Source organism: Nelumbo lutea, chromosome 5 (assembly GCF_056320005.1).
Source record: "Nelumbo lutea isolate HS-2025 chromosome 5, American lotus-T2T, whole genome shotgun sequence".
NCBI lineage: Eukaryota > Viridiplantae > Streptophyta > Magnoliopsida > Proteales > Nelumbonaceae > Nelumbo > Nelumbo lutea.
The window spans coordinates 27,284,150-27,297,630 of record NC_142688.1 but is presented as its reverse complement, the minus strand read 5'-3'; the positions used below and the strand labels follow the sequence as shown (position 1 = coordinate 27,297,630).

The 13,481-nt window shown below is 38.5% G+C and overlaps 1 protein-coding gene across 1 annotated transcript; it reads left to right on the top strand.

Moving 5' to 3' along the window:
• The first annotated feature begins 312 nt into the window (after positions 1-312).
• On the top strand, positions 313-2,692 carry LOC148851237 (B-box zinc finger protein 20-like). The gene is made up of 3 exons (XM_088947727.1): positions 313-1,403; positions 1,509-1,970; positions 2,140-2,692. Exons 1-3 carry the CDS (start codon positions 1,218-1,220, stop codon positions 2,404-2,406), a joined length of 915 nt encoding a protein of 304 aa, XP_088803853.1. The 5' UTR covers positions 313-1,217; the 3' UTR covers positions 2,407-2,692.
• The last annotated feature ends 10,789 nt before the right edge of the window (positions 2,693-13,481 follow it).

Genomic DNA, 13,481 nt, shown 5'->3' with positions numbered 1-13,481 from the left:
TTTTCTTTTTTATTGAAATAGTACAAGGTGTTTGGCCTACAGCGTATTCTATAAATTCGCACGTTTATACGAGTAGAGAAGAAATTTTCAGCCTATTGTTTTTGTTAGAGAGAGAGAGAAACCGGGTTTGATCGCCCACAAAATGACACAGCTCCATTATTAAAAGAGTTCACACCTTCATCATGTCTTTTTCTCCCAATTTCCATGTGCACACTATTCAATTCAATTCCAAAATCCAAATACGTTCCGACCCAATTTCCATTCTCCACCCATTTGCATTTGCATATATATAGAGAGAGAGAAATAAAACAGTGGGAAATGGAAATAGAGGACAGAGCCATGTCGGCTCCCTGTCTTGGTGTCTTTACTCCACAATCGACATAGAGAAAGAACCCAGGAATTCCCCCGCGGTTCCACTGCTGTACGCACTACGCAGTCAGTACAGTGCGCCACCTAACCCAAGTGAAATCCAACCCTAAGATTCTTCACATCCACTCCATTTCTCTTTTTCCCCGTCCAAAATCCAAATCTAAACCCATTTAACAACAACTTAGAAACCCGAACCAGCTAGAAGCCGGAAAACCCTTTCGGCTTTTTCATCGCAATTTGCATATTTTTATTTTTGCTTCATTTCATGCCTTCCAATATTTTAATACCACAAAGTGGCGGTGAAGTTGGATTATATGTCAAACCTGTAACAGTGGTTTTGAGAATTGAGATGGTTTTATAATCAGATGGATACCCATACCCGTGCCCTAGTTACCTAAACCTATTGTCAGACTCGGTTCAGTCAGAACTCAGAGGTTAGAACCAATCCCCGGCGGGGATGTCCAGCTTATATGCACGCCTATCTGCTTATCTCTATCCATCCAGCACTCGATTTTGCAGATACAATTTACCAAACTCAAACATAAAAATGATCTGAACCTCTCTCTCTCTCTCTCTCTCTCTCTCTCTCTCGTGGGTTTTCTTCAAGTTGTTGACTTCATTCATATTTTATTCATTAAATTAACCAAAATGTCACCTCCAACCTCTTATAAGTCCATACACCAATTTTCAATCTTCTCTCTTAATTGGATCTATGGTTTTAGCTTCTAAAAGTCCTCTCTCTTCTCTTCTCTTCTCCATCTTTGTACTATCTATCTTCTGTTGCTAATTTCTCTCGTTCCTGTCAAATATAACTCTCAGAAGAGGCAAACCCATATAGCAATAAGACAATGAAGATCCAGTGTGATGTTTGTGATAAAGACGAGGCCTCTGTCTTCTGCTCCGCCGACGAGGCTGCCCTCTGCGATGGATGTGATCGCCGTGTCCATCACGCAAACAAGCTCGCCGGCAAACACCTGCGCTTCTCCCTCCTCCACCCTTCCTTCAAAGATGCTCCTCGTTGCGACGTCTGCCAGGTAGAATTTCAGATCTCTCTCTCTCTCTGGTATTAATTGTTCAGAGTTTTTACGTTGATTTAATTTTGTTTTCCTTTCTTTAATTACTATTTCGCGTTGTTGTAGGAGAGACGTGCCTTTCTGTTCTGTCAGGAGGACAGGGCGATTCTCTGCAGAGAGTGCGACCATCCTATTCACACGGCCAACGACCACACCAAGAAACATAACAGGTTTCTCCTCACCGGCGTAAAGCTTTCATCCTCCTCTTCCTTGTACTCTGCCACCAACTCATCCACCAATGAAGCCTGTGATTCCCTGAATGGTAAAGTCAACGAGAACAAAATCTCCAAGTTGTCCAAAAAGCAAAAACCCATGCCTGTTCCTTTCGGAGAGAGTGTTCATCCAAAACCACCGATGGTCGAGAAACCACCAGCAGCAGCCACTATTACGACATCTAAAGCTGATGATCATCCGGCAAGCGAAGGATATTCGACCAGTAGCATAACGGAGTATCTGATGGAGACGTTACCAGGCTGGCAAGTCGAGGACTTTCTCGACTCCTATTCTGCTCCCCATGGTTTCTGTAAGGTTTGGCGTTATGCCCATTTTTTATTTTTATTATTTTCCCCTTGAAGTTCACCTCCCTCAGCACTTCGTCTTCTCTTATTCTCAGACACACCCATCAGACGAGCTTGTGATGATTTAAAAAATAATAATAATGAAATTTATTTATGGTTTTTTTTTTCCTTTATTTCAGGGTGATGCTCTGTCTCCATTTCTAGATATGGATTTTCAAAGCAATTTGAGCTTTTCTCCTCAAGATACAACGATCTGGGTACCCCAAGTACCACAAGCCTCGTCTCCTGTAAACTGCCTTCCCAACCAAATCAGTTTCCTAAGTGGATTTAAGGAGCTAAAGGAGGCAAGCAATTTCAAGACTGGTAACAAACGATGGAGAGATGACAGTCTTACAGTCCCCCAAATCAGCTCACCATCATGCGAGAGGTCTACACCTTTTTGGTAAAAGGGAAAAAGAATCTGTTCCCAGAAAAGAAAAACTGACCAACCTTCCCCGTTTTGACGACATCTTGATTCCCCTGTAGCTTCAAATTTCATTCCTTTCTTCTTCTACTTCTTACTTCTCCCCCCAACCCCCTCTCAAAGACTAGATCTTTATCTTTCCTTGTGTAGTATGTACTTTCGTCCATCTTGGTTTGTTTCATTTCCTCTTCACTTATTTTGGATTTGGAATGGATCTTTGTAAATATCACTAAGGAGTTTGGAGCAGTTTCTCTGTTTTTATTCATTTATTTCTTTCTGTGTATCTGTCGAGCCATGATTGACAAATGAAGTAACACAGTAACAACCCACAAACCCCCTTCCCCCGAGAAGAAATTTAAGGAGAAAGATCTCTTGTCCGTACTAATTCTGGTGCTGAATACAGCAAGTCCAAAGTACGCTTTTCAGTTGTAATATCAGTAAACCGAACTACAGAAGGCAATAAAGCAAAAACCATTTGGGGGAGGGAAGGAGAGATACCGAGTCACTGAGTCAGTGCTCAGTAGTGGTCGAAATTGGTAATTGGAATTGATCCCAATTGCCTTGTGTAATTCGGTTTCATTGTTATTTTAGTTTAGCTCAATATATGCCTTCTCTCCCTCTCTCAGGGACAACTCATCGATTGATGAATTGGTCTGTTCTGGGTGAGTAATGAACGGTTGCATTTTGCATTAAATTTAACGGTTATAACTTATAACAATCCTTTTTCTTTTTTTCTTTCTGCTGTTTGATTGGTTTTGGATTGTGGCTAATCAAAAACAAAAATTAGTGCTTCTAAATGTCACCGTATAAAATAAAGGCTGTTGATAAATAATATCATCAACAGATGCATGAGCCACAGAACCAGCCCTGTTTTATGAACTTGTTAGTTTAACAAACTTATGTTCTTTCTGGATCCTTATGCCGGTCCTGATATATGACAAAGGATGTGAATTTTATTTTCATCTGCTTCTTGCTTTCTTTTCTACTGTTACAAGTTGGGGAATAATGGGATAAATTTATTCTCCCCTAGCTGAGATTTCTGTGAAATCATATAGATAGACCAGAGGAGTCTCAAGCTATGAGACAATCCTAAATTTGGAAGACAATAGTAGAAACCTGAAAGGCTGAAATTAATTTCCAACTGAGTACTGAGAGTGAGTTACCGAGTTCCCAAATCGCAATGGAGCTACAACAGTCAAACAGTAGAGTTGTCTCAGTACGATGAAACTTGAAATACGACATGTGAAGCAGCATCTTTTTCTCTCTGATTTTCTATCAAGCCCAGCATATAATAAGTATGACCATTGTGACCAATTAGCTTGCGCTCTGCTCGATCGCGGTGGGGACTGGGGAGGTGGCCAAAATGGACATTTGGATTTTGTAGTGAAAGTGAAGTCACAAAAGTTTCTGATGTCTATATGCATGCATGTTGATGTGTTTCACAGTGCTAGGGCCTTAGCGGGGGCCGGATGAGGGAGGATGACCCATAGTGCCATCCTAATCATCCTCATGCATACTCGATCCACATAGATAGCCCATTAATTGTTGAACAGACTGGAAACTGAGTGGGCTGTGGGCCATCCTTTCAGATAAACAACATGGTGACTGGTGACAGTTACCAAGGCCCATGACTCTCCATTTAATTCCACCCACTCTATTCTCATTTATATAAATAATAATGTTAAATATATGTTGCATTCGAACTCTGTCCATTCTCATTATCATTTAGCCAAAGCCAGCTGTCACAATTCTTGTCTGCACGACTGCACCTGCCATGATCAATCCCCTTTCTTGTTTTTAACTTATGCTTGAGATTTTGCTTTCTTCCTTTTGTTTTCTTTCTAATGGATATCAACCAACCCGCCATGGATATAGATGATGTATGATGGACGATGGATCCCCAACCCCAATTATTCATTTGCTCAAATTTCCCTTCCTTCTCTGGGAGAATAGAATGGGACCGAGCGTGTTCGTGCTTGGCCAGTTAATTTCAAACCTGAAAGCTGCCTTTGTTTTTAGTGTATAGTTCTTTTATGCATCGATTGAAAACTGAATCGATCGATTTAAATATAGTGAATCGTTAAAATGAGAAAGTATAGTCAATGTGTGTAAAAAATTACATCGATTATTTGATGTAAAATTCCATTGTGAGTGTCTGAGTGGTGTTTACATAGATTTTTTTTTTTTTTTTTTTATGTAAAAGTAACATTGAAATCAATTATAAAAAATAAAAGAAAAAAAATCGAATCAAGGTTTAAAGTTTACCCTAATTCTTATTTACATCAAAAACAAATACAGCCAAAATGAATTTATAAAGTTTACCCCAGTTCTTATTTACACCGAAGACACGCAGCCGAAATGAATTTATGAGCATTCCAGCGAGAGGCAAATGAGACATGGTCCTACAAAGTATAAATTTGCAACCCTCCACTTGCCATCATCATACAACGGTGTTGGCCATGAGACATGGGTGGAGTTTGGGTGGACCCGGGAGAGGCATGGAAGGGTTGGCCCTATTTATGTTTATTTGCTCCTGCTCCCATGGTTGGCCCCCAATGATACATCCATGTCTACCCCCCGAACCTAACCTGTAAGGTCTCCCCAATGATACATCCATGCCTATCTCCATTGAGTCGCCAACTATGACTGTTTTGCCAAAAGCATATGCTCTACATATTAGTATGAATCTTTGTTAGATGAAACATGCATGTTTATGTTATGGTTAATGCATTTTTTCTTGTATTTTCTTTTTCTTCATAAGTTGATGTTCATTAGAGTGTGTGTTATTTGTTTCACTTGGAATGTTGAGTTGGATAAAGCACGGTGTTGTATGGATTTGTTCCTATCATTTTGAATTAATTTACACCCATCAATATCTCATTCATGCTATAAAACACTTGTTAAATTGAGGGTTTCTAAAAGTTAGTTCAGGACCAAAAATTCATGTCTAAGAACTAAGAAGAGTCATATCTTTATTTGATGCTTTTGATCCTATCAGTATCAAAGCTTGGTCTGCATGGAAAACCCATAAAATTGCTCAAATTTTCAGAAATCATCCTATTAGTATCTAAAGGCCAAGGTAACAAACTCTTGGTGATCTTTAGTCTGAGAAAGCAAGTTGAAGTTTGTGGAAATTGAAGACCATTGTTGAAGATTACTTGATGCTAACAAGGAAGCTGGATCAAGTGTTTATTATTCTCACCATTAATTTCGGAAAGCAAATCAAGCTACGTCTCGAGAGTTCTCTTCATGCTCTTAATCATTGGAACCTCTACTCGATCAAAAGAAGCAGCCAAGCAGGGCACACCCAATCACGCATACGTCTCGAGAATTGAGATCTCCTTAGATTAGATTAGGACCCATCATGTCTCGAAAAAGTGGTGGGATAGGAGTTGGGCTTCAGTCAGGGTAAATTCTATTGACTTTACTGGCTTGCATTGAGAATATTTATATACTTATATGTTTTATTTTATGGAAAGATATTTACAATGCAAGGTTAGAAAAGGCATGAATTCGCCCTTACTGAAGCCGGTGCACTGCTCTCTGCATCTGACACGCGTAAATGTAAGTGCAATAGAAAATTAATAAAATTCTTTTCATGGTCCTTTGGGCGTGAAGCCAAGCAAATGTGGGTATTTATAAATTATAGAAGAGAAGTATGCTTCTTCTTGCTTGCTTTCTGAGATGGAGAGGCCCAAAGGGACAGTTAATTAAATTATCGGTGAAAAATAGCTAGGGACTAGCCCGAGTAGGGTGGAGACCAAATGAGCTGCCAGTCAGTGACTGTCACTGTCTACCTTTGGCCTCATTGCATGGTTTATCTGAACCTGATAGAGTTCAAAGCAGCTGAACTAACTTAACTGAATCTTCAATTCAGCCCTACCAAACGCAATCACTCACTGAGGGGCTGTTCTGTTACGTTCATCTCCAGCCTGATTGAATGGTGAATCGGAAGCTTCCAAAGCAGCTGAATTAATTAGCTTAATTGAATCTTCAAATCTAGCCCTACCAAACGCAGTCAACCAAATGGGCCCATAATATAATGGGAGGGAGGAGATGGGGAAGGAGTTGCGTTTAGTGCATCATGCATTAGATTTATGTACGTACGTAGTCAATATTAGGTATCTTCGTCCTGCATGCATGTTTGTATTAATCTTAATTGGAGATTTTCTTTGTAGTTTTGAAAAATGTTGCACCATCCAATCCAATGAAAAATGGTGAAATAGACAGATAGGAAGTGGGGTAGTGGTGGGTCTGGGTCGTCCATATTCTGGTGAATGGTGGCGCAGTCAGCACGATGAACTCCGAGGATTTAAAATTCCTCCTGCTTCATTTCATTTTCACGAAGAAAAAGGCTAGTTTTGGAATTTGGAGGTTGCGAGGAAAAAGGTTCCATTTGTCAAAGTTAGGCACATTTAACTTCATTTCATTTTCACGCTTCTAAAAAAGGAAAAAAGTAATAGGTTGGAGATTATAAAAGGAGAGCTTCCTATTCCTCCCACAAACAAAATCACACCATAATTCCCTCTTGCTGTATGCCTGTAATCTGTATCACCATCCAGTAGTGACCAGGCAGCCTGAACAAGCCAGATCAGGCCGTTCCTTGCAACTGTGGGATATCAACCCTATCTGTCTGGGTAAATGTGCCCCTGCTTCAGGGATGTTGTCAAACGTGGGAGAGAATACTGACCATTGATGATTGATGGCCGTTTTGATCATAATTTCAGCCCAGATTTTTGGTCAAGGATGTTCCCTAAGTGGACCCCTTCCATTTGTGGATCCATGACTCACCCTCCCCCTTGCTTGCCTTCTTAAGTTTCAGGGGGAAAGTGAGCCTAGCTAGCTAGGTTTTATAATAATAGTATTCATAGGGTAGGAAGCAGCTTTGGTTGCTGATTGGGTGGACCGTGGACGGAATGATGGATCCGAGATGATGGGATACACACATGAGAGAGAGAGAGAGAAAAGGATGCGTAGTTGGGCTAACAAATAAAGGGGTATGAAATAAAAGGAACCACAGCTTCAAGACGCAGCTCCACTTTTATTGCAAAAACAACTCCGGGACAGAAAGCCTGAATATGTGTGGATGAGAAGGCAGGAGAGAGAAGCTTTACCACCTGATCCCAATTCCCAACTGTGGTCAGGCATCCATCATCCCATGTAATGTCTTGTGTCTGTTGTGTTGTACTACAACTGCAAGTTGAAGTTAGAGTTAGTGGTGATGACTCCACTAGGCCAGGCCCATAACCTGTTGAATGGGCCGGGAATTCTCTATCCGATTTAATTGCATATTCCTTTCTATTGCCAAGTTGCAGGGTGGGCCTTTCTTAGTTTCTTGGACTGGAATCTACCTCACGAATAAAAGTGTAATTTGGTAAACGTAAGGCTTGGGATTTGGGAAAGAGGCAACTACGAGAAAATTATTTGGATGTAGACATTCTGTGTGGGACACCATTATATTCATACGAACAAGGATGGAAAAGCACCACCTACACCATTAAAAATAACATAGTGAACCATTACTTTTACTGCTTTGTGTTGCAGTCTTTTCCATTTAACAGAAGTGAACAAAATACTAAACAACACAAAACAAGAGTTGATTGACCCACAAGCCGATATAAAAAAGTCGGTATTAGCTGAAATTGATGACCGTATTATGGGCTTTGTAGGCGTGCAATTTTAAGAGAATAATGTTTTTTTTTTAACTAATTGTGGGGCCCACTTTTGTCAAGATCACAACAAACAAAACAACTGATGTTCTTTAGTTGCAATAAGAGAGAGAGAGAGAGAGAGAGAGAGGAGTCAATCTCAATTAGCACTATAAGCAGTATCCCTTTGTTTGGATTCATATTTAATCTGGCTAAGGGTGATGTTAAATTGAACCGTTGGATAGACCGGCCCTTATCGAATCCAATATGATCCGATCTAGATGCATTCGTTTTTCGGTACATGGAGGGGGAAATTGTTCTCGTCTTGGTTTTGAAAACCAGATCAGACCAAATCAGACGGTCAGACCAGTTGACCCAGGAACCAGTCAGGTAACTGTCTCCTTTTCATCCTAAAACCATGTTTTGGCCAAAAACCGTTGATTTGGTCAGCGATCCATTGACCCGTATGATCGAACCATTGACCCGTCGACCCAGACAACGGTTTTAGCTGTTTTTTATTTTATTTATTTTTTAGTTAGAATGGGCTATCTGTTCAAACTAGACAGTTAGACCATTTGACCCAGGACTGGTCCCTAGAACGGTTCCATGTCCAGTCTGGTTTTTAAAACCTTAGTTCTCATTGACAGCTTTATTCATTTTGCAATAAGCTGTGGACCTTACAATAAATTACCATTTCTTGGATATATACCCAGCTCTCTGGTAGATAAATAATTTTCCTATTTAAGGGATCTAAACATCATCCTACAAAATTATTTCTTATAATAATTATATTTTATGGGTAAAAATAATAAAAATATATAACACTTAACCTAGTAAATACAAGAACACAAGTGCACCTAGGAAACACTTACCAGTGATCCACCTGTAATTTAGGGTAAAATAGAGTTGTCATTTTTTATAAATCAAAACAAAAAATAAGTTGATATTAGGGAGAATGACCAATCAGTCCAGATCATAATTTTATAACCCCAAAATACAGGGGGAATGCATCCTGACCGTGAATTAATGTCAAATTCACGGACAGGATGTGGTTTATAGGGGGGAGAGGGCTAGTAATAAGGGGGGGCTGAAATTCAGAATTCTGCATCGAATGTATCCGTGCATCTCCGTTGATATTATCATAGATAATTATATACCTCAAGTATATTCGGGTCTAATCAATTATACCTAATTATCTTACTTAATAAATGGCATGGTTCTAGATTTGTCATATGGAACCGATTAATAATAATCAAACCCAACCCATTGTCAACTCTATGTTTTACCCCATACCTTTGTATTCGAAGGGAGGCAAGTAACCATCTCAGTTACTAGGTCATCATCGGAATCTGATGCATTCCCTTTGAAAAGTAAAAAAAGTAAATATGAAAATAGTCTACAGAATTTATTAGACAAATGGAAGTGTTGATCTTTGGTTTAGAATAATAGAAAATCTCTTTCGAATGAACTTTTTTCTTTCTTTCTTTCTTTACTTTTCTCTCTTTTTTGTTTTTTCGTTTTTATAAGTAGACCTATAATGTCGAGTCGAAGATATTTGTCATATTCAATAATCTACAATGAACTAACAAACGTCAAGGCAAAGATTATGGAGCCAAAAGAAAATGAAGTTGTTTGGAGGCTTAAAAACGACTCCGGATCTCCTGCCTACGCCTACTCATAATACACCACCTTCATGAATTGTGAAGAGATGTTCTCCATGTGTGACTGCGATAAACGTAGATAGGAGATTCAGGCTCGAAAAAAACTGCTACCGAATGGGAAAGATATCAATGTACATGGACATATTTGAACCGTCAAAATTGAAAAATAAAGGGTAGATTGCTGAACTTCTCTTGAAGTTTTTGGCTGTTATTAAAACCATCGCTGAAGTTTGATAATTGCAATCACCTTCCCTTAACTTTGTGACAAAGTTGCAAGTTGACCAACTTTATTAAAGTCCTCTAAAAAGATGCATAAAAATGTCTAAAATACCCATGTAGTTACTTTTCACCAAAAATGTTTATTTTTTTTAAATTCTCTTCATATGAATCATTAGTCTAAACCCTTCCAATCTCTTTTTTTTTTTTCAATTCATTTATTTTTCAAATTTGCCCTTCATATCAATCGCTCAAAGGTAAAATTGCAACTTTAAATTCTCTTTTTTTTATTGTTATTATTTTTCTATAGAACCAACTTCAATAGTAATTTCATGGGTATTTGGACACTTATGTGTCTCTTGTTAGCAGATTTTAACAAAGGGGGTCTAATTGCAACTGCATCAGAAAGATCAAGGGAGGGGATAAGGGGTGTATAATTGGCCAATTTGGTTCAGTTAGAACTGAGGACCTAACCGACTATTCAATTAGACCATTTTCTCCAACCAAACCAACCCAAACCGAATTTAGTTCAGTTTGGTTCGACCAACAACTAATGAATAACTAATAACTACTAATTGTTATTAATTAAAAGTTAAAATGGAAATATCAGTTGTTTTAATTAATTAGCCATTATTAATTAAAAGTTAAATGGTCTCAAAGCCCAATGGTTCTAATTAATTAGCTATTATTAATTAAAAGTTAGAATAGGCCCAAAACCCTATGCCAATGGGGCATTGCCAAATTGGCCATTATTCACAAACAAACAAGTAATAACTAGTCTAGGTTTTAATTAACTATTATTAATTAAAAGTTAGAATAGGTCTAAAACCCTATGCGAATGGGGAAATGTCAAATTGGCAATTATTCACAAGCAGTTAATAATTAATGAATAATTAATAAACAATCTACGTTTTAATTAACTATTATTAAATAAAAGCTAGAATGAGCCCAAAGACCAACGGGGACTTGTCGAATTGGTCACTAGGAAAGATAATAATTAATTAGTACAAAGTATTAAATAGAACATTAAATATTTAATATACTTAATTAAATAAAAGCATTAACTCGATTTTTGGTTCAATTCAGATGAAAATCTCACCCAAACCAAATCAAAACCTAGCCGATTTTTTAGAAAACAAAAACCAAATCAAACTTATACCTGAATTAACCGAACAAAACTAGCTTATTCAATTCGGTTTTCAGTTTGTCAACTGAATTTGACCACCCCTAGATGTGATTATAATTACCGAACTTTAGGGGAGATTTCAGCAATGGTTAGAAACGTTAAGGGAAGTTTCAACAATTTACCCAAATATAAATAGGTCCATGCTTTTCAGTTCAGGGTAAATTGCAATTTCCAGCAGAAATGCAGCAATGAACCAATCCCATTGTGTCCTCGACAATTTCTGATCCGTTGTTGCACTTATTTTGGGATATTATCCAAAATCTTTAGAGAGCCCTCTAGCCCCCTGTTAGTGAGTTTTATTGTCCAAAACTCACATTACATTAAGATTTCTGTTTAAATAAGCATTTAAGTATTTTATACGACCAAACTACTCCGAAATGATCAGTCAACCTTATTAAATATTTTTATAACAAAATTATCCCAGATTGCTCATATATAATAAGCAAAAGTACATTTTTCTTTCAAAGGAAAAAATTGGACCAAAATAAACCTAACCCCAACCCACCCGATGGCATTGGGTTGTGTTAGGGTTAGAGTTGGAAAATAAACAAGGAGAGTTTGGTTAGGGTTACCTCAATCCTACTTGACCCAGCCTGACTTGCACCCCAACCCCGGCTCCAAAGACAAAAGGCAAAGACTTTTGAGTTCAAATCAACCCCCACAAGACCCCAACGACTCCCGAATCCTACGAGATCATTAACAGACCCCAACCTTTCCGGGATCACGATAAACACTTATCCTCACTTCGCCGGAATCAGAGGAGGAATGAGATAAGCCTTACATGTATGTTGTTCCTTCGAAAGCAGAGCGAACTCCACCTCCACATCCCGGATATCCCGGAACTCTTTCGTATGCCCCACGAATACTCAACTATATAAAGGCTCCAACCCCAATGGCATGAGGTACGCGTGATTTCTCTACTCTCTACATTCTCAAAACTATTTCAGATCACAACAACTTACTAACTTAAGCATCGGAACGACCTCGCCGAGCTAACCACCCTAGGTTCTCTGGTCTTATTTTGCAGATCTATCTATCTCACCGTCCGACTGGAAGCCAGGTCATCCTCCAACAGGGAGCAATCAGATCGCGCAACATCAATTCCCATAGTCTGTTTGGTTCAGACAGGAATGGGAATGGAAATTAAAATTAGCAGGAATGAGATTTCATTCCCAAGGGAGGGTCAGGGAATGGCCATTCCCTCAAATGGGAGAATGCCATTCCAATATAGGAATGGGAATGGGATTCTGATTCCTCCCAACCAAATAGTTGGTATCGGAATAGCCTATTCCGATTCTGATTCCAGACCCCTATTACTATAAACCAAACGAACACTAAATAAATAAATAAATAACCAGTTTCATTGTGTTTTTTTGGGTGACCTAAGAATTTTTGACAACCCTTCTGCAATTCATGAAGCACATCTTACAAATAGGGATTTTGTTTGAGTGGGGATAAGTCTAGTGTCACAAAATCAAAATGAATTTGTCCAGTATTAATTGTCTTTAAGTGGGTTTCCTTTTTCACGAATAGGACTACAGAATAGGCATAGCTCAATTAGATTCATGAATCAATCAAACAATAACTATTAGCTTTTCATGCATTACTGGACGGACGCCAACCAACTAACCTCCCACTGTTTTATCCACATTTCTGGATTCTTAATCTTTTTCTTTTTAGGAAAAACAATTCATTTTGCTTTCATATCTCTCTCTCCCTGTTCAATTGAAAATATTCTGATTATAGTATCAAACCCCTCCCCCCTCGCATCTATTGCTTTCTGCATTTTGATAATATGGTGATAAGCTATGGAATAAAACCTCAAGAATCCGATTATTAGTGGTATTCATCAAAATTCAAAATTCATGGGGTGCTTTAATGGATCAAATTAAGTTCTTTCGGTATCATAGATTTTCTCGGAAAAAGATGGAAATCCATTATATTTCCCACTTTTATTGATCTATTTTACGTGAAAAAACCCAAAGTGCTTGAGCTTTGGACCGAAATAGAAAAATTCAGAATATAGTAACAGATTCACAAATGATTTCCCGTCACGTATTTCCATTTCCCTTGCCAAACACATTCCACGGTATTTGTTGCTAGCTTCCAAAGAATCGAGTTCTTCTCTCATAAACCTTACATGATCACCACTGTCGCCAGAACAATCCTATTACTTACATTTATGGTGTCGCTGAAAGAAGAGGCCTCTTCCTGGGCCTTGCCTCCTGGGCCTTTATGGGCTACAAAAGTACACATCACTTGGCTTTTAACTTGGGTGAAATTTCGCATGGTTTTCATGGAGGCTTTAACCAAGAATAAGTATACAGACAGAACTGTTCGTTTCAAA

Bases quoted from the DNA above. Each gene is read 5' to 3' on its own strand.
- LOC148851237 (XM_088947727.1), top strand. From the start codon at position 1,218: ATGAAGATCCAGTGTGATGTTTGTGATAAAGACGAGGCCTCTGTCTTC. The intron at 1,404-1,508 runs GTAGAATTTCAG...GCGTTGTTGTAG, and splicing joins CTCGTTGCGACGTCTGCCAG to GAGAGACGTGCCTTTCTGTT. The intron at 1,971-2,139 runs GTTTGGCGTTAT...CCTTTATTTCAG, and splicing joins CTCCCCATGGTTTCTGTAAG to GGTGATGCTCTGTCTCCATT.